This window comes from Oryctolagus cuniculus, chromosome 11, assembly GCF_964237555.1.
Source record: "Oryctolagus cuniculus chromosome 11, mOryCun1.1, whole genome shotgun sequence".
In the NCBI taxonomy this organism is placed as follows: Eukaryota; Metazoa; Chordata; class Mammalia; order Lagomorpha; family Leporidae; genus Oryctolagus; species Oryctolagus cuniculus.
Genome location: NC_091442.1, coordinates 120883735 through 120904293, shown reverse-complemented (window position 1 = coordinate 120904293; position 20559 = coordinate 120883735). Strand labels below are relative to the sequence as shown.

At 54.8% G+C, this 20559-nt stretch overlaps 1 protein-coding gene and 1 long non-coding RNA gene across 5 annotated transcripts; one reads left to right on the top strand and one right to left on the bottom strand.

Moving 5' to 3' along the window:
- The first annotated feature begins 180 nt into the window (after nucleotides 1-180).
- LOC127485319 (uncharacterized) lies at nucleotides 181-2952 on the top strand. The gene is made up of 2 exons (XR_007912423.2): nucleotides 181-288; nucleotides 2775-2952. It is a non-coding gene; the product is annotated as an uncharacterized lncRNA (long non-coding RNA).
- Nucleotides 2953-3023: 71 nt separating this feature from the next.
- Nucleotides 3024-20537, bottom strand: GTSE1 (G2 and S-phase expressed 1). Of its 4 annotated transcripts, none has more exons than XM_070053047.1 (13): nucleotides 20329-20537; nucleotides 20117-20193; nucleotides 19457-19554; nucleotides 15079-15136; nucleotides 14340-14976; nucleotides 13067-13237; nucleotides 12243-12363; nucleotides 10291-10641; nucleotides 8767-8839; nucleotides 6138-6377; nucleotides 4774-4993; nucleotides 4271-4483; nucleotides 3024-3472 (listed from the first exon to the last, which is right to left on the bottom strand). In XM_070053047.1, exons 1-13 carry the CDS (start codon nucleotides 20368-20370, stop codon nucleotides 3389-3391), a joined length of 2385 nt encoding a protein of 794 aa, XP_069909148.1. In that variant the 5' UTR covers nucleotides 20371-20537; the 3' UTR covers nucleotides 3024-3388. The 4 variants fall into 4 exon arrangements, with proteins under 4 accessions (XP_069909148.1, XP_051684102.1, XP_069909149.1 ...); XM_051828142.2 differs by having other exon boundaries at nucleotides 4774-4978; XM_070053048.1 differs by lacking the exons at nucleotides 20117-20193; nucleotides 20329-20537 and adding an exon at nucleotides 19869-20110.
- Between the last annotated feature and the right edge of the window lie 22 nt (nucleotides 20538-20559).

The window sequence follows — 20559 nt, the reverse complement described above, 5'->3', positions numbered from 1 at the left end:
GGAGGCTGTCACAATTGTTTCTTCTGACACGTCACATTAGCCCTGTCGAGCTGTGTGACAAGTGGTGCTCACGACACCATCCCAGCCCGGGTTCCCTCCCAGCCAGACACTCCATGCACGTCCAGCTCTGGCTATCTCACGGGGCACCTGCTGACCACCTTGGCCTTCGGGCTCTGATGCCCACAGGGGAGCCACGACTCCGTGTTATGCTCACAGAGGCACCGCCTAAGTTGCGTGGCATAGAGGGTGGAAGGGAGACACCGGGTCCCTCGGGAGCCTCTCGCAGAGGTATGAGCCTGTGGGGTGAGGGATGACAGTTCCGTCTTGTGGAAGGGTTTCTGGCCCACGCCGTGGACGCCAGGTGTGGGGGGGAACGCTGGCTGGAAGTGACAGAAAGCTGTGAAGTGTGTGGCCAGCAGTGGGCTAGGTGCTGGGCCAGCCTCGACGTGGGGGTCTGCGCAGCAGGGGAGCTCCCAAGGGGGCCCCAGACCACGCTGAGATGGGGACGGGGGTGACACCCGGGGAAGTCGTAGCCGTCCCGTGGGCCAGCACTGAGCAGGAGGGGATGCCCACCCGGGCATGTGGGCAGCCACGGGACCAGGGCATGGAGCCACAGGAGGCCATAGGAATTTGGCTCAGGGCCTGGGTTCAAGCCTGCCTGTAAACCCGCTGGGTCCCAGCGCCCTCAGGGCTGAGAAAGAACGTGGGGTGCTTGGAGCCCCTGGAGCAGCCGCTGTTCCTGGGGGGAGCCTGGACACTAGGACCCCAGCAGGCAATGCCAGCGGCGGGGCCCGGCAGGCCCCAGTGGGCGGTGATGGATGCCTGGAAGAAGGGTTTGGTTTGACATCAGAGGCTGCAGCCCACTCCTGCAGAATGAAGGCTTTCTTCAAGTAAGGTGTGGGGAGCAACTCGGATTAGACTGTTACTCGAATTAAGACTTATTCTATGCATCTGCTCTCCCACAATATGGCGCTGGGAGAGGAGGAAACAGCTTCTACACAGCTGCCTCCAGTTCAACCAATAAACAGCAGGACCTGCTCCTGATTGGAGGAGAGCAGCGTGCTCAGCGTGTGGGTAGCAGAGCAAGGATTGGTGGAGAGGACTATATAGGAGGAGAGAGACAGCATGGTGGTGTGGGTTGGTTGGAGAGTGCGCGGGGAAGTTCGTTGCTTCGTTCTTTCTCATTTCTCTCTACTCATTCTTGCTTTGGGAGTTCGCTGTTTACTTATTCTTACTTTACTATAGAAAAGACTTGTAAAAAAGGGGAACAACAAGCGTCCGGTCCGGTGCGGCTCCTCCGCGTGCGGAGGAGCAGCAGTAAGGGACTTTGAACCTTTTCCACTGTGACCTACAGTGGCTTATTCTATACGCGCAGTGGGCACGTGGCCTAGCAGTTAAGACGCCCTGGTCACTGTGAATCGTTTGATTCCTGGCTTCCTGTCAGTGCAGATTTAGGGGTGAAGCTGTGGTCCTGCTGGCTGGAGGGGTGTGCCCGTCCCTGGGGGTGGCAGGCTGGTAAGGGGCAGGTTACGTTCTGGTTGTCCTGCCCTGCAGAAGGGCCTTGGCGTTCCCTGCGCTGCAGCTGACCCGTTTACAACACATATCCTGCTGTTGTCAGCGAAACACATGGTATTTTAACGACTCTAGCTGCAAGAACCCACTTTGCGTGATCCACGTCCCCAGCTGGACCAGCCATGGCCAGGACAGGGGCATCCCAATCCCAATGCTGCCTGCCAACAGTGATGTTGAAGAGAGGACACTGCCTACAAGTGTGATGAGATGCGACAATTACAGGGAGCTGGACTTCCAGCCCAGAAGGGGTCCCCCTAGTGGCAGCCAAGGTGCTTCACGCCCTTGCATAAAGTTCCAGCCCCTCCCTCCCTGAGTTCTTCTATGATCTCTCCGGGGAGAGGTGAATTTAGGGCCCTGGAGCCAGGGGAGGAAGTATGGGGGAAGAAGCATCATCAGGCTGACACCGTATGTCCAGGCCACAGCAGACAGGAGAGGGCCTGCTTGTCCCCAGGGTGGGATCCTATGGGCCCTCTCCTGTGCCTGGAGAGGATTAAATTCAGGTCACTTCTTACCTGTCCAGGCACATCTTGGTCCCAGTGAGAGCCTGGCTAGGGGGACGGGAAGGGTGGAGACAGTGAAGAGTTTATTTAGTGGCCCTCGCCCCACCAGGTGTTAAGCCGAAGAGGGTGGGGACGCATGGGCTTCGTACCCCAGGCTCCCCAGGAAGAGACCACCTCACCTGTAGTAGTAGCTCAGGGAGTGTTCACTGAATGGAGTAGTTCCAGATTCTGCTTTTCCCCTCAAGCGAGGGGCCAGCCCAGAGGCTCCTTGCATGGCTGATCCTTGGGATTCTAGAATTCTGTACCTCCCCCTGGAGGCGAGCAGCTGCTGGCCCTCCTGCAGGTCTCTACTCCAGCTCACCACGGCCTGTCCTAAGGCTGTTTGTGCAGCACACTAACCAGACAGTCAAAAGGCCAACACACAGTCTACTCTGGACAGAGGGAGCATCTGGCATGTCACAGGAACACTGGAGTGGGTCTGAAACGGAGCCTCGCCAGTCACTCTCCTGTCCGCTGTGAAGCCACTGTGCACACTGACCAAGTCCTCACGCAATAAGGAGGTGTGTGCACGAATTAGGGGCTCAGACAGGGAACAGGCTGCCCAAGTAGCCAGGCGCTGCCCCAGTGACGCCCCTGCCACGAGCCCAGACTGACACAAGCACTCATTCGGGCCCTCATCGCCCATGCTCCTCTTTCCCCAAGGTGGGGTCCAGAGACCACGGCATCAGAACCACCTGGGTGTGGATGAACAACGCATGTGCCTACGGCTGCCTGGGACTTGGGACCAGTGCATCTGGCGATGGGCCTCGGCTCTGCAGTTACAAACTTTTATGCACACTCACTTGAAAATCACTTTTATAAAAAATTCTGGATAATGATAGTCTTGCATACTGATTGCAGTGACAAAATAGCTACACATTTAAACATCAAGATGGGCCTAAAACTAAGATATGCTTTAGTACGCTTGCATTTATTTTATAATTTAATTTAAATCTGAAGATTCAACTTTTCATACAAACTTTAAAAATAGCCACTTGCTTTTTACATACAAAAGATTCAAAACAAAATTCCTAATTCAGAGCAACTCCAGCTTTGCATTCCAGCCCGGGGCCAAGTAGGGGTGAGGGTGCTGCGGGGAGTGGAGACCCTGGCAGTCAGCACTAGCCCCCACCCCTGAGTTGACCCTGCACTGGAGCAGGGGCTTTTTTTTTTTCCCCCAAACACAGTTTCTCCTAAAATTTTGTTTGCAAAGATTGAAAATCACTTGAAGACAAACTGTCCTTTTAGCAGAGAGCGAAAGGCCAAGGAGTCTTCAGTCAGAACTTGAGAAGTGGCGAATCCACATTTTCCTTGTCGGCAGCAGGGCTCAGCTGGATGAGAGGGGAGCTCAGGTCAATGAGCTGGAAGAGAGCGGGGCAACAGGTGAGGCGGGGCCGCGGCTCAGCCGGCAAAGTGCTCAGGGAAGCGGGTCGGCGAGGTGTGCGGAGAAGCCTCAGTGACTGCCCGAAGAGTGGAGGGGAAGCAGTCACACTGACGGCTCAGCCCTGCAACACCTCAGCTCCCTCACGCCAGAGGCAGCGGGGGCTGCGGTGGGGAGAGGACCCACCTCAGGGCTCACAGGGTCCCAGCAGGAGGCCTAGAGGTGGATTCTGAGACATCCGCCCCGAGGACCTTCCATGGCCCTACTCAGATGTGCCCGGGATGGGGTGTAGAGATACTGCCACAACCAGGGACAAAGAAAGAAATGCAGCTGCCCACTGTGATCTTGTCTAGGGAGGGAAGACGTCCTAAGTTCTGGTTCTGTAAACTCCAGTCATAATTCTGTCCTAATAAATCTGCCCAGGTATCTCTTTTACAAACATGCGGGACCCACCGATCATTGGGAGTGTGGTCCTAAGTCATGTAGGCTGCAATTTAAACCCACCAATGCTCTAACGGCTCAGGGATGCTGCTGATGAACCTGTAAGTCTGTAAGCTGTGGACTGTTGCTCAGTCCTAGGAAGTTCTAGGAAGGGGTTCCAGCTGAGCCCGCTGGCGTTAACACACTGCTTGGACCCTGCACTGTCTTGGTGCCTGTTTGAACACAGCGAGTTTCCCACCCCAGGTTTCTCTGACAGAGGAACAGAAGCCAGGGAGAGCATAGGCAGGGAGAGCACAGGCAGAGCTGAAGTGAACACTCATCTCCAGCCACTCCTTACCTGCCCCACTACCTGTGAAGGTTTAGACGGAACACCTCCACTCAGGTCTGGGGTGTTTGTCATGAGGTCGATCAGAGGTCGGCTCTCAGACCCCAGAGCCACGCTGCCTTCTGGGGTGCTGCAGAAGTCGATGAGAGGGCGGTCACAGAGGGCTCTGCTTTCCGCTTCCATGGTGATGGTGAGCTGGTCCAGCCTGATGTCCACGAGAAGGGCCTGGAGGGGGCAGCCAGGGGAGGGGCTCAGCGGGCCCTGGGCAGGAGGAAGCTGTCTCCCCTCCAGGCACTGCCCACCTGCCTGTCTGGCCCATCCCACTGCAGTCAACACAGCTCCCCACTCCTGCCCTTTGATCCTTGCCTGGGAGGAATACAGGGGAAAGGGTTGCATTTTCCCAACTGCCCGCCTCGGGTCAGCTGGCGCTGCAGGCCCAGGTCACAGGCTGAAGTGCTGCAGGGGCCTCCCCCCCACCGGCCATGCACCTCAGATAACACAGCTACCGTGCCTACCTCTCCAGGGCGCGCATCTGCACTTGACTTTGCTTCATCCAGAGTTGCTTCAGTGCTGGTGCTTTTTGGAAGAGTAAAATCGCTTTTTTCTGGAGAAAAGTTAAGCGCTTGAGGCACAGCAGATGGATGTGGAGATAACCTTCCCTCTGGCGACCTCGCTCCAGGCTCAGAGTCAGCCCTCCACGTTGTCGTTGTCGGTTCAGTTCTGTGAGAGGAGAGGCTGGGCAGGGACTTGAGTTTCCAGAGCAGTGCCCCATGCGGCGGGGCGTCCTTCCTCTGGTGGGGTCTCCTGGCTCTCAAAGTGGGGCTGAGTGACTTCCAGGGTGCCTTTCAGCTCACACCGGACCAGTGTGGGACCCCTGTGTGCCTTTTATCTTTGGCACTCCCCAGTGAGAAGGCGTCTGCCCAGTGTCTCCTGGGAAGGAGCAGAGACTCTGCCTCCATCCCCGGGGCCCCCACCCTGCTGCTTCCTCAGGAGGCCTGGCCTGGCACCCTGGAGAGGCAACCCTAGGCATGCACTAGCCTGTGCCTGCCACCCCCGGTGACATGCCTGCCATCAGTAAATACTCGTTCCGTGACCCTTCCCAATAGACAGTGACGTGAGTGCCTGGGCTGGACTTCTCCGTCGCCCTGGGCCCTTGAGTACCTGCAGGCTGGAAACTGCATTATGCGAGGAAACCAAGGAAAACAGCAGTCCGTAAATTCATACAGACTATCTTCTTTTCAATGTTTTAAAGGTTTCATAGCAACGTAAAAATTTAACTCTTACAAACACATAATGCTAAGTATTTACATACTGGGTCTTTTATATTTTTTAATTAACTATATTTTCTATTTAAGAGGCAGAGACAGATCTCCTATACACACTGCTTCACTCCCCAAAAGCCTACAGGAGGCGGAGTTGGGCCCAGCGGAAGCCAGGAGCCAGAACTCAGCTCAGGCTTCCGACATGGCTGCAAGAATCTGACCACCTGAGCCATCACCTGCTGCCTCGCAGGGGCTTCAGGAGAAAGCTCGGACCAGGAGTGGAGCTGCGACTCAAACCCAGGCACGCTGCTACGGCGTACAGGCCCAAGCAGCACAACGGCCAGGGCACACCAGATGGTGTGGGCAGGGTAAGGCCTCCTCCCTCACTTGCCCGACCACAGCCTGACCCCGCAGTGACGTCAGGTGAGAAGCACTCACAGAGGAACAAGCAAGTGCCATCCCTTCCTCTCAAGGGAGTAGCGGCCGGGCTCCTGTCCCCACCACGGGGACAGGTCTGACCACCAGCCCAGCCGTTCCGTGTGCAGCCTTTCTAGTCCGGACAGATTCTCTAGGTTGTATGGATTTGAGGCAAACTTCCTGCAACCCTTATCTCTTACCTCACTGCAGATTTCTTCCGGGGCTCTGAAGAAAGTCGCCGAGTAGGCACAGGCAGGGGTGAGACCAGGGCCCTGGGCACAGTCTTTGGGGTATCCCATGCAAGGCTGGAGAGGCGGCGGCCAGTGGGTGTGGGCAAGGATGACATGCGCCTTGAGCTCAGGGGAGGCCGTGAACTGCTGGCCAGGCCTGGTGAAGCCAGCCCCAAGGAGCATCTCACAGGAGTGCTATGGACAACAGCCCTGGCAAGGACAAAATGGGGGTCCTGAGCAGACAACCTGGAAAACTGAAACTTGATCACACAGCCGACATGAGAATGCAGTGCGAAGTCGGTGATTTCAACAGACAAGATCCCAGCCAGCAAGGCCAGTGTGAACTCTGTCCTCTGCACTGGGGACTCCAGGGACGGCAGAGCTCAGAGCGTCTGCCAACTCACCACGCAACCCTGGCCTGGGTAATGCCTCCCCCTCTCTCCTCGTGGGTTAACTAGAAACAATCTGATCAAACTGTGATGCACTGTACGGATGGGACTACACTTGGAGGAGCTCCATCTTTAGATGGTGTCCTAAATATTCCCAGAAGAAAGCGCAGAGCCCACAGAGCAGGCCGGCAATCGAGTGGACAAGCGGGTCTCTGCCGTGGCTTCAGGTCCTGGCAGCAGATGTGAGCAGAGCAGAGGGGTGGAGTCAGGAGCTGGGCGCTTGGCTGCCCAGTGACTCGCAGTCCTCAGCAGCACTCAGCCCTCGTGACCAACAGGTCCTGCCTGCCGCTGCGTTTGGCTGTCGCTGATAACTAAGAGCCGGCACCCAGCTGACTGTTATTTGCTGGAGACTGGATGTTTGTGTCCCCCACATTCCTATGCTGAAGCCCCACCCCCTGAGGTGATGATGTTAGCAGACAGCCTTTGGGTGATTAGGTCATAGGGGCAGGGCCCTCACCATAGACTCAGTGCCCAACAAAAGATGTCGGAGGGATTCTGACCCTTCCACCACGCAGACACGAGGAGGCACCACGTATGCCACAGGAAGCCCTGACCAGCCACCGAGGCTGCCGCTCAGCCGCCACAGCTGTGAGAGATAAATGTCTGCTGCTTTAGCCGGGACGTGGTGTTTTTGTTACGGAAGCTCAGGACTGAAACCCTGCCTTAGACGAGTCGAGGATGTACTCTCAGCATGGAGCCCGCGGGTGACGTACAGGTGACGAGTCTGTCACTCGAGAAGGGCAAGTTTTCCATTCTTCCCACGAGTCTGAACAGACAGTAACTCACGTAACTGACAGACAGCAGGGGCAGTTACCCTCCACCCCACCCCCGCCTTTGCTGCGGCTGATCTGGATCACTGTCCCCTTCCTCACCGTGAGTGCTGGCAGCGCCACACAAACCCCAGTGACAACAAATAAAAGCACAGGTTGAGGAGCCTTTATCAACTCTTTGGGACTAGAAATGCTCCAGTTTCCAGAGTTTTGGGGGCTAGGGAATATCTGCACATACAAATGGGACCCATGTATAAACATGGAGTTCATTTAAGTTTCATGCATACCTTACCCACAGCCTGAAAGTCATTTTCTATACTATTTTTAGTTTGCCTGCACTTTGACCGTGACCTGTCCTGTGAGGTCAGCTGTGCAATGTTCTGGTTTGGTATCACATCGGCACTCACAAAGTTTCAGACTGTGGAGCATGTTGGATAATCCTCAAAGTAGGCCTGGGAGGCAGGAGCTAACTTCCCTTTCCACAGGCGAGAAAGTGAGGTGCGGGCACGTGAGGCATAAGGGGCTGTCTAGCTTGGGTTCATGCCTTCAGCTGCAGTGTGGCTGCTGCTATAAAGCACTCATCTGGCCTCACCCCATGAAGTGCACCCCAGCAGAGGAAATTAAAACCCGGAAGATTTGCAGACGGCTCACGCAGTGCACGGCGGAACCAGAGGTTCAACTCTCTGGCGTCTTAGACCAGTGATTATCCTGCCAATCCCATCCCTGCATAGTCCGCAGCAGAGTCCCGCCCCGGCCATGTGACTCCAGCGGGCATGAGTGTCCTTCCTTCGCCTCCACCCCCAGCTCCACACAGGATACTTTAAGGCTAAGACTGTGGGTGTGAGGTTTCCTGTGCCACTCCGTCTTTAGCAGGGACAGTCAGGGGAAGGGTCGGCCATGTGTGCATCTTCTTACGACCTGTACTATCTGTCTGACTCTGCTTGGGATCACCCACTGAAACAATGTCAGAAATGCTCAGTAACTTGCACTGACCACAGACCAGGAGATGTGGGTTCACACCTAAGTCTGCAAAGCTGCCCATGCCAGGAATCTTCGCCTGAGGCACAGGGTAGGTTCTTCTGGAAGCATTTACAAGATCCAGTCCCCGGGCTCCACACAAGTCCAGCTGAATGAGGTGGCCAGGAGGGGCCCGGCACAGGCAGCTTTAACAGTGCCGAAGGAGCTGCGATACACCATGCAGACGACTCAGGGTGGCTGAGGTCTACAGTGGGAGCTCAGTCCGCACCCAAAGGCTACTGCTAAGGTCAGGCCACAGGCCAGGGAGCAGTGAGCAGACCCAAGGAGGCCCTTTCAGGAGTCAGCAGGCACCTTAGGAGTTATCACAGTAACATGAGAAGGAAGCAGACCAACGGCAGTTACCTTCCAGCCGACACACAGGACTGCGGCCTTTGCGTCCGAGAGAACTTTGGTGTTGTACCATCCGGGGAACCACCTAAGACCGAGAGAGGAAGCGAGTGTGTCAGCCACAAGTGGGTCATGGGGCACTCCACTGTCTGGGGACTCACCAAGTGGGTAATTCTCCTTGAAATGGCTCCCCGTGCCCAACCTGCAGGGCAGATGGCACCACAGAGTACAGACCCCGGGCAGGAGGTCACGTGGGGAGAACCTGCCAGCAGCAGGAGTGTCAGCACGCATGCCCTACACAGGGAGTCCAGACACGGCAAGGCTGGCCTCTCAGTGATGGACACAGGGAAGAGTCGACAGGAAGCAACACAACTCCCATGGAGAGTCCCTTCCAGCGGAGCCTGTCTGTCACTCAGTTCCCACACTCCCGGGCGCCCAACGTCAGAAACAACACTGTAATGTGGCTGGATTCCCAGGCGAGCCCGAGTGTCCACAAAGACCTTAATCTTCCTTCTGTGACACTGCCAGGACAGGAGTACACTACACTGCGCACGTGCTGTTTCATGGCTGCCAAAGCACCTCAGGGTGCATGGCCCCATGTGACACTCACAAGGTGCAGAGAGGCAGGCTCAGAGGGCACGGGCTCACCAGTCACTGAGCCAAGACCTGCAGTGGGCTCCAGACGTCCAGTGTCCCCACCATGCCCTCTACAGCACAGCGCCACGTGAACCAGTTCACAATTGAGCACATCCCAAATAGCACGAAAGTCAGCCATAAGCACCATGGGCCAGGCCCCCAGTGCAACATCTTACAAAGTCAAACACACCCTGTGGAGCCCCCTGACCTCAGCTACACAGGGCCCCCTCCTCAGTAGGTGCTTCAAGGAGTCCAGCCCACTGCCCTGCAGCTGTCCCCTCTGCCCCAAAACCGCTGCACTTCTGGACCCCTCCTATATCAACCTGAAGATCAAAAGAGGTCAAGAAACCCCAAGCAGGATAAACACAAAGAAAATCTCCATCCAAATAATAACAGGAGCTGGGTTGTGGTGCAGCAAGTTAAACAACTTGGGATGCCTGCATCCCATACTGGAGTGCTGGTTCAAGTCTCAGCTACTCCGCTTCCAATCCAACTTCCTGCTAATGTGCCTTGGAAGCAGGGGACGACAGCCCAAATGATTGGGTTCCTGCCACCCATGTGAGAGACCCGGATGGAGTTCTGGCTCCTGGCTGTTATAGAAATCTGGGGAGTAAACCAGTGGATGGAAGATCTCTCTCTCTGCCTTTCAAGTAGTTGAAAATAAGTAAACATTTTTTTAAAAGTATACAATAAAGAATTCACTGGAAATGATGATGAAATAAAACCCTTCCTGCAGCCACAGAGTAGGCACATGTCACTTGAGGACTGAACCCCGACACTTCTTGTCCAGCACAATGGGAGAACACAGAAGGCCAAGACACAACCCACCCATGTTGCGGTCCACAAAGCTTTAAATGAAATTTCAATATTTAAAAAATGCATTAAAATTTCTCTATTACTTACCAATAGAAGACTTAGGAATTTTAAATGGATTTGTAGGAGTAGGCATAACCTTTGTTGCAGAATTTAGATGGGAATCTCGCCTTCTTATACTTCCAGTTTTATTCAGTTGAGATGATTCCGACAGAATAGAATTAGAGTCCAGCCTCGGGTCTCTACCTCCTGGGGTCTGGGGCTGGGTGGCAGCAGCTGTGGTGGGCACTGTGGGTTGCTCCGTGGTGCACTCAGCAATGTCGGTACCTGCTGCTGGCAGAGACTGGTGCGGTGCCTTGGGGCCTGTTCTGCCCAACTTGCCAGTGTTTGACAGAGGCAAGGAGCTGTGGGCAGGAACGCTTGTAAATTCCCTTCGTTTAGCTGGAAAAGGAGACACACACCGTCTGGTCACCACTCAAGCTTACGTTACTCTTCACCTACAAAGCTACTGAACAAACACATGGGATATGCGCACATTTAGCTACCCGACTCAACGTGTAGTACATGAACAACAGTCCCTGTGTCCCTCAGACAGCCAGGCTGCCTGAGGCATTCCCTGGGAGGAGTCTAAGGTTCTGCTTCTCGGCCTGACTGCCAAGGTATATGGCAGCACAGGTGTTTTCAACTCGCCTAGATCCACTGGCTACACCTCAAGTCTAGTCACAGGTACCACTTACCCAGTCAGGAAGGTGGGGAGTGGAGATGCATCCCACTAATCATATGTGCTATTTGAAAGAGAACAGCAGATAAACGAGGGTGATAACTACTTGGCTACCAATACACCCAGTGCACCAATCTGATAACAGGATTTTTAAAGAAAAACTCCAAGAAGATAATCAATGCTCTAGCTTGCAAAGCCCAACAGTTTTACAAGTTTCTCCCCACACATGATCTTATCTGAGCCTAGAGATCCTGTTTTGTACAAAAGAGAAAGATGGGGCTGGCACTGTGGCAAAGCAGGTAAAGCCACTGCCTGTGACGCCAACATCCCATATGGGTGCTGTTTGTGCCTTGGCTGCTCCACTTTCACTCCAGCTCCCTGCTAACGGCCTGGGAAGGCAGCAGAAGATGGCCCAAGTGGGCTGCCATCCATGTGGGAGACCTGGAAGAAGATCCTGGTTTTGGCTTGGCCATTGCATCCATCTGGGGAGTGAACCAGCAGATGGAAGATCTCTCTCTTCCTCTCCCTCTGTAACTCAAATAAATAAATAAATCTTAAAAGAGAGAATGACACACACATCAGATACCTCATCCAATTCCCACTGCAACACAAACAGCAAACACATGGGGCTGACGTGCTGAATTAGCACCCCAAACACTCCTATCCCTTCCATGGTCTCAGGAGAGCACCCGTGCGTGCCCCAGAGGGGCAGGCCCCTCATGCTCACAGCGCACGACAGGGTGGGTACTGCGTCTCAGTGGTGGAGATGAGGACCCAAACTCCTTTGAAGCACTGGCAGAGTCAGGACGCCAAATCACATCGGCCCAGCTGGAGAGTTCACACTCTTCACACTGAAAACAAAACCCTCATCACGCCGCCCCATGCAGCCCATGCAGCAGGCACCACTTGAAGGGGAAGCCTTTCCCACAGCCCAGGAGGGCTTCTTCTCCTTCCCACTAGATGGCAGCCTTGGCTCAGTAAGCGAAAACCCAGCCTAAACTGGAACAGGTTTGGGAGATTCCAATGACACTGCTCCTGTTTGAACCCTTGTCTGAGAATGGCAATTTGGGGCCACGCCACGCACCCTGTGTTCTGAGGCACTGGGTGCACTTGCACTTCCCCACTGCCTGTGCCCCAACAAGCCTCTCCTCCCTGGAGGGAAACACTCCAAGGCAGGGGCAGCCAGCATCCTCCCTGCCTGCATTCAGCATCAGCAGCACAGAGCAGGCCAGCAAGATGTCCCGCTGTGCAACCTCGAGGAAGGGACAGGGTCCTGGTCTCCTGGCTGGCGTGGGTCTAACACGAGGTGCCAGCTGCTTACCTTTGCCTACCGCTGGAGACACACACGCACCGGACATCTCACTGGAAACAGAGCCTGACGAAGAGGACTTCCTGGCCAGATTGCAGCCCGGTGGTTTCAACAGGCTCTTCCTCAGCCCTGACTGAGATGGAACATTCCAAGATGGAATCAGCAAACCAGCCAAGAGCAAAACAGAATCAGCTACGCATGTACACATCCTGCCCCGAGTCCCTGTGTGCTACATGTGAAACAGAATTGGCAGAGTTCACTAGCTACCCACTACCGATTTCTGCGAAAGTCAGATTTTAAAATAATTTTTGTCCATAACATCTTGAATCTAAGGAAGAAAGGCAAGTAGAACGCCAAGTGCCTGGCGTGAGATGCATGGGGAGCTGGGTGCAACACAGATGTGGGCCCAATCCAGTGTCCCCCAGTGAGCTGCTACAGACCCAGCCTTGGGGTTGCCAACAGTAGTCTTACACAGACAGAGCTTGGCTGGACCACCAGGACCAGGAAATAAAGGGTAAAGATGTGGATGCCTGTAGGCCTTAAGAGCTGTGGGTTCCAAAGCACCAAGCCCCTGTGTCCTTCATACAGGGGCTCGTGAGAGAAGAGGACATCCCGTCCTAGCAAAGTGACACTCAGAGAGGCCGCCACCTCGACCCACACAGCCCCCAGGTGGTGGAGGGTAGGCCTGGCCTCTCTGCAGGCATTTGCTGAGCTGCCTCTGGGGGACCCGACCCCAACTCTCCTGAGTTTGAACCAAGATACGCCGCTTGCACAGAAACCGCCCCCTATTCCCAAGGACTCCAGTTCCCAGCCACCCACAACTTGGGGGCACTCACCTTGGGAGGAACAGAGAGCAATCGCTTGCCTTGCACCAGGTGGCTTCCACTGGCCGGCAAACTGGCCGTGTCCAGAGCCATGCCAGGTTGGTCAGGGGGTGCTTCCCTGCAGGGTTCCTTTCCTTTTAGGGTTTTTGTCTTGGATGGACTAGTCGGTAGCTCTTTCTTGAGCTGAAAAATTTAAATCTGAAAGGTGAGAACTGCCGGGTCCTCAACCACGCTGTGTAGCACAGCCCCATTACCTCCCGATGCTGCACGCCTGCCTCAACGGCCCCTGCTCAAGTGCCTTCACCTCTCCCAAGTCAGCACGGCCAGACATGACACACACACCCTGCCTCGTGTCCCTGTGACTTACAAACACACCTTGCCCCGTGTCCCTTTGCCCAGTACACACAGACGCTTCCCCGTGTACCCATGCCCTACACGCACCTCTCCCGTATCCCTGTGCACTAACCACTCAGAGCCTGTCCTGCGTTCCCCTCTGCTACACACACACAGAACTTTGAGGAGTGACAGAGGGGGAGCTGGTCTGGGGGCAGATAACTTAGCAATACCTCCCCTAAATTATTTTGAAATCAAGTCTAGCTGTGCTACATGCACAAAGCCTTCTCTGGCATTCCAGCCTCAGACATAAGGAGTCATTTGGCTGGGAGAGGGGCCTGCAGTGGGCCAAAGGAATTTCCAGTCCCTTGCTGGGCATTTTACATCCTCCTAAACCTAACAAGCACACAGAGGGTCATTCCCATTTGGCTGTCACCCAGGAACTGGTCTATAAAAACAGAACAACTTTGATCATCTGCGCTGCCCACTCTGCCTACGCTGCCTCCTGCAAGCACGCTAGAGGCTGACATCCATCTTCTCTTAGCATCACCCCAGTCTTCCAGTTGGCTGAAGGCCACCATAGGCAGACAGTCAACTGCCACTGCCCAGCTGGATGCTAGGAGGGAAGCAAGGTAAGGCAGTCACCGCCAGGGAGGAAGACCAGCGGCTCTCCCAGAGACAAGGTGCGGAAGAGGTTGCTCATTACAGAAAACAAAATCCCCAGCGGGTGGACTGTCCAGCATTGCCACAGACAAAAAGAAGGATTCCAACCAGAATGGACAGAAGCCATCCTTCATCGGCACACGCCTGCCCAGCTCCCCCGCTGTCACTGCATCCGCCACTTCCCAGGTCTTCCCCGCCAGGGCTCTGCCCACACAGCCTCCCTGGATAGGCCCGAGGGGCGAGCAGTGTCTTGCTCCTGGGCCATGTTCAGGTGCACGGTTTTGTCTACCTTCTCGGTGGCCGAGTGGAGGCTCTTTCCTCTGACAGACGATGATGCTCGAGGCAGCTGCAGTTTGCTGGGGACCCTTTTCTGTGCCACTGCCTGGTTGGGAGGGTGGGCAGCACCAGGCTGCCCTGACCAAGGACGAGACGAGTGCAATGGCCCCTGTGACTGGACGGGGCCGACCTGGGCAGCAGAGCTGGGCCGGGTCGGGCGCGGGGCCTCACTCATGGAGGGCTGGTTGTCCAAGAGCAGTGGTCCCACCAAGGGGCTGTTGGACAGGTAGTAAGTCTCCCTTTTAAGTGACTTGGGACTCTTCTCCTTTTCCTTTTCTTTCTCAAAGAGGCTCACTTTTAATTGTGACTCCTGTAGGAATCTTTCCACACCCAGGCTCCCGGCGTCCTGGGGCTTGGACATGTGGGCTGCCCTGTTCCTGCTGCTGCTCTCTATCTGCAAGGCCAGCAAGCGCGCTTCCTTGTAGACCTCCACGAACTTCTCCCCGGCCAGGGGGCTCCATGCAAAGGGGCCTCCAGATGCTGGCAGAGGAGGTGGGCCTGGACTTGCCTTGTTGAGTTCTAGGCTGGCAGCAATACATCTTTCTTTATGCCCAACAGGCCCAAAAAACACTTCATCGTCTTCATTTGCACTATTTTTCAAGAAAAAATGATTAATAACAGTGGCATTTAAATAAAAGACTTAACCAAATGTGTTCATGCCCAAGGCCAGGGAAGAAAACTCCTTTGTTTACCTTGAAGAAGACAATGAGAGATCGAAGTCAAATTTTTCATCAGTCAAAAGCAGGATGCCTGGGGAAGGAACGAGGGAAACATCACCAGGCTCTATAGTTCTCAAAGCTATTATGAAATTTCACCCCAAAAGCATAATCTGTCATTATGTCAATTTACTTATATCTTCACAGGGTGCTCCATATTACATTATTTTTGTTCACTTTAAAAATGCATCAGCCATTCTGTGTTTGTTAGGCCAACCCAAAACCTCATATAAGTCATTATTTTAAGATACAATCGAAAATACATGCACCGAATCATTCAACCAGTTTCTCAAGGAAAGATAAGTCATTTTCAGGTAGAGAGCTTTTTCCAAACACCCCCCTGCCCCTGCCTGGCTCCCCTAGAATGAAATCCCCTCTTATAACCCACCAGGCACTGCTCATCTTTACCACTGAAGTCACGTGTTAGGTGCACAGTAGGGACTCAGGAAGCGTTCTGGACCATCAAGGCTTCTTCAAGCCCGCCCCGAACCTCCAAAGAAAAGTGTGCTTTCTACCCCACCCCACCCACATCTCAGCACACCTGTCTGCCCAGCTCCTTCTAAGAGACTCAGGCTCTGAGCTTGTGGGGCCCTCGGCTGTTACAGCTGTTCCTTTTCCAGTTCCCAAGATAGGCGCAGGCCTCCCCAGAGCCCCCACAGCACCCGGACCTCATCTCTCCTGCTGCCTTAGCCTCGGGACTTTAAATGCTGATGCAGCCTGGGAGACCCCAGCAAGACTGGGACCTCCTCTGAGATAACAGATTCCCCAGTGTCCAGCTAAAGGTTATTGACATGCACTGAAGCGACAATTGAATACTAAAGTTTGCATAGCACTTTCCCAAATCATAGCTTATTAGACCTTAATAAATAATGCAGCATGCATATTGAAATCATAAAACTTGAAAAGATGTCAATATCCCATTAAGCCCTAATTAATCAACTAAATGGTCCTAATTACCTTATTAAGGAAAAGGCTGAAAGCACAAGAGCACAAAATAAAATAACTACAACTAGAAATTAAAAGATTCATACGCAAGTCTGCTCGATTCTACACACAAAGCTTGAGAACATGGATGAAATGGATCTGCTTTTTCTATGTCAATGATCTCTATTTATTTAGAAGGCTGACTCTAGAAAAGAGAAAAAAATCTTAATAGGTTACTTATAAAACTGGAGAAACTAATTAAAGAGCTACTAACTTATTTTTTCTTTAAAAAAGATTTATTTATTTGAAAGACAAGAGTTACAGACAGAGACAGAGAGAAAGTGATCTTCCATTCCCTGATTCACTCCCCAAATGGCTGCAATGGCTGGAGCTGAGCTGATCCCAAGCCAGGAGCCAGGAGCTTCTTACCAGTCTCTCATGGGGGTTCAGGGGCCCAAGTACCCAGGCCATCTTCCATTGCTTTCCCAGGCATATCAGCAGGGAGCTAGAACAGAAGTGGAGCAGCTGGGAATTGAACCAGTGCACATAGAGGATGCCAGTGCTGCAGGCTGGGGCTTTAACCCGCAGCTCCACAGCACCAGCCCTGAGATAACATCTTTTAAAAAGCACAGGTGCCAAAAACACTCAAAATTCCAGTATTATTTGTTATTCCAGAGCATAGCTGGATAACCTCTTCTGCCAAGAGCCAACTGGAGGTTTACAACACCATCTGTGGGCCATACAAGATGATCAACTTAAAAAGGAGTCTTAAGTCCCCCCAGGGGTTGCCTTCTGGGGCCAGAACAAATACCTTCTGTGGGCCTTAAATATTCCCACCCAGCTCCAGAGGCTAGAAAAAAACAGCTTCCAAATTACTCCCATGAAGCCAGCACATGACTAAAAACCAATTACGTTTGCTCAGTAAAGAAAGGACCAGGCTCACTTATTTCTACACAAAAATCCTAAACAAAAATATGAGCAGAGAGAATCCAACAAACATTGAAAGAATATTAATACAGTATGACCAAGCTCAGTTCATCTCAGGACCCTAAGATGGTTAAATTACATACCGAACAGTGACCATGAGAAAACCCTATGATTCCCTCCATATATGTGAAGAAGCTATGATAATGTTACCCACCTTCTCCACTTTAAAGGCCCTACAGACACATTTCATCGCATAAGGAAACGGCCATCTCAACCCAAAAGGCAGCACAAGGTTCAATCAGGGGGCTAAGGGACATCAGGACACTGCAGACTCTACCCTGGTTCAGATAAGCCACCTCCTGCTGAGGGAACACAAACCCCGGGAAGCCCAGCTGGCTCCGCACAACAAAGGCACACTCCCATCTCCCACTCAACCTTCCTCCCAGGCCTCCTCATGCACACTCTGGCTAGTCTCATGGCAAGACACAGGGGAAGGAGCAAACCCCATGCAGGTTCTCAAAGACTCTCCCAGAGGCACCCAGCACACAACAGGCCTGCTTCACTGGCCCAGCGAGTCTCTGAGCCCAACCTCACTTCAAGGGCACAGACAGCACAAGTCTCTCATGGATCCGGAACAGCAAACATGGAAATGCTAAGGAACAGTGCCAATTCCTCACTTTCGGAAACTTCCAACTGTCTGGTGTAGAAAAATGAATCACAGACCAGGAGCAAAAGCACCAATCTTTACTCTGACTGACTGTAAGTGGCGCTGGGCTGTCTGTTCCTTCTGCACCAGGTGCCAGGCAGAGTCCAGGTCCGTGGTAGCTGCCCTCAGGATGGCACTAGGCAGGGCGGTGAGAGCCTAACCTGCAGGTGGACACACCTCCAAGAAAATAAATCGTGCTTGCACTGAACATGTGCAGACTCATCCTTGTTACTAGTCCCTAGACCATACAGGGTGATAACTATGCTTGTCACGTGACTTACAGTGCTCACGAGGACGTACACGCATGATAGGCAAGTGCCACGTCCTATCACACGGGGCTCGGAGCATCTGTGGATTGTGTGCCCGCGGCTGGGGGAGGCGGCGTGTGTCCTGGAATCCATCCCCCAGACACTGAGGAGACTCACTTTCTGTGGTTGCACCGTCCTTTTGATAAGCAAACCAGACAAGGGCACGGCAGGAAAACAGTTACAGCCAGGCTCGCCTGCCGGCTTGCCCACCCACTCACACACGCAGTCCCCAGGATCCTACACAAGACATAGAAACAGACAGCCAAAAAGAAACCCTCGGGGCGGGCGTTTCTGGCAGGGAAGGCACGAGGGGGACGCGTCCCTTGAGTAGCTGGGTCTCCACCTGGCTCCAGCGCCCATTCCCACTCAGCTTCCTGCTGATGCGCACCTGGGAGACAGCCATGGTGACTCCACAAACTAGGTTCCCATGACCCACTCGGGAGTCCTGGATCGACTTCCTGGTTCCTGGCTTCTGCCTGGCCCAGCCCCAACAGTCACTGCTGGCATCTGGGGAATGAACCAGCAGATGCACTCTCTCACACAAGGAAACAACTAAGGCAGGGTCAGCTAAACAATGGCAGGAAATGGGGTCAGTGCTGTGGTGCAGCGGGTCAAAGCTCCGGCTCTGCTGCAGTGCTGGCATCCCATACGGGCGCCTGTTCAAGTCCCAGCTGCTCCACTTCCGATCCAGCTACCTGCTAATGGGCCTGGGACAGCAGCGGAGGATGCACCCTGCACTCACGTCCCAGATGGGAGGCCCAGAAGCAGCTCCTGGCTCCCATGGTCTCAGCTCCTGCCAGTGTGGCCACCTGGGAAGTGAACCGGCAGATGGAAGACTTCTCATTCCCTCTTGGTCTCTACCTCTCTCTGTAACTCTGTCGATCAAATACATAAACCACATCATTAAGAAAAAATCGAACGAAAGAAAACATCACACTCAACTGAACAAACCCTCGGGTGCCCACCGAACGTCAGGTGTCGTTTTAGGCGCGAATCAAACGGAGGAGGCCGGCACTGTGTCGCAGGGGGTTGAAGGCCTGGCCTATCCCAAATGGCCAAACAACATGGGCAACGGTTGGAGTCCTGGCTGCTCCATTTCCGCCACAGCTCTCAGCTATGGCCTGGGAAAACAGTGGACGTTGCCCAAAATCTTTGGGCTCTTGCGCTCGCCTGGGAAACCCGGAGGAAGCTCCTGGCTCCGGATCAGCTCAGTTATGGCCGTTGCGGTCATGTGGGGAGTGAATCAGAATGGAAGACCTCTCTCTCTCTCTCTGGCTCTACTTCTCTCTGTACTTCTAAAAATGAATAAAATAAATCTTGAAAAAAGAAATTGAACTGAGGAGAATCCCTGCGGTGGAGCCACTTCAAGTGCGTGCGTGCGTGCAAGCACCCTCCAGGACACAGGTGCGCGGGGCCAGGGTGCAGGGCACTGAGGGCAGAAGCGGACAAGCTGCCGCCCGGAACGGCGCGCGGCACACCCGGGCCCTACCTTCCTCCTCAGGGACGTCCATCTGCGCTTCGCCCGCCGGCCAGAGCGAGACAGGGCGCCGCCGTGCCCTGGGTCCCCGGACGCGGCTGAGGCGGTCCCTGCGGGGAGGAAGGGCCGGGTGAGCCGGTGCGGGAGCCGCGGGCGGCGCCGAGGCCGCCTGGGCCGAGCGCACCCCGGGGCCGCCGCGGGCCCGAGCGCCGCCAGGCCCGGAGCTGAGGGAGCAGCGGGCCGCCCCGGCGAGGCGACGGCGCGGATGAGGGGACGCGGCGCTCAGGCTGGGGCCGGCAGCTGGGCTCTGCCGGGCAGCGAGGGCCCCGGCGCAGGCCAGGCCGGGCCCCGGGGGCGCGAGGCCGCGTTCCGCACGGCACCGAGAACCGCCCGCACGACGTTGCCCCGCGCCGGGCCCCCTAACCTGGGTCCGACGCTGCCCTCACGATGAGCGGCCGACGAAGAAGCACTCGCCCCCACCACGCAAAAGATTTAAACGCGCCGCCGGAAGACGCGGGTGCCGATTGGTCGGTTTGAAAGGGTTGGCGCGCCCAGTGCATCCTGGGGATTGTAGTGGGAACGCCCAGGAGCGGGCCCAGGGCGCAAGCGCGCTGCTTCCGCGCAGCTGACTGGCTCCGCCCCACCCGGAAGTCCGGCGACCATGGCTCCCACCTCCTTGGCTGAGTCCTGTGTTGCTTGGAAACCGCAGCGGGGAAGAAGGAAGGGCCCCTCGGGACGGTCCTACCTCCCTGGTGGGGACAGCAGAGTCCTGTTGTGAAGCCCCGTTGCCGCCAGCATTGCCCCGCACACCCCAGCTTCTAGAACTCTGTCTGCCCAGGACCCTGCCCCGGGCCTGGCGCGTGGGAACTCTCGCAGGTTCTCACCAGACTTAGCATGAGGAGCCACTGGTGACGCCAGCATCGCATACTGGAGCCGGTGTCGGAGGCCTGGCGCCTCTGTTCTCAGCAGCTCCTTGGATTGCCTCTGAGAAGGCAGCAGAAAACGGCCCACGTGCTTTGGGCCCTGCCACCCAGGTGGGAGACCCAGACCCAACTCTTGTGGCTATCTGGACAGGGAACCAGAGATGGAAGGTCTCTCTGACACTCTGCCTTTAA

Excerpts from the sequence above, each read along its gene's own strand:
- GTSE1 (XM_070053047.1), bottom strand. The coding sequence starts at position 20,370 with ATGCGATGCTGGCGTCACCAGTGGCTCCTCATGCTAAGTCTG. Across the intron at positions 14,977-15,078 it reads CTCTCATTGTCTTCTTCAAG|TGCAAATGAAGACGATGAAG; the intron begins GTAAACAAAGGA and ends CTTGAAAAATAG. Across the intron at positions 12,364-13,066 it reads TGCTCTCTGTTCCTCCCAAG|TCAGGGCTGAGGAAGAGCCT; the intron begins GTGAGTGCCCCC and ends GTTCCATCTCAG.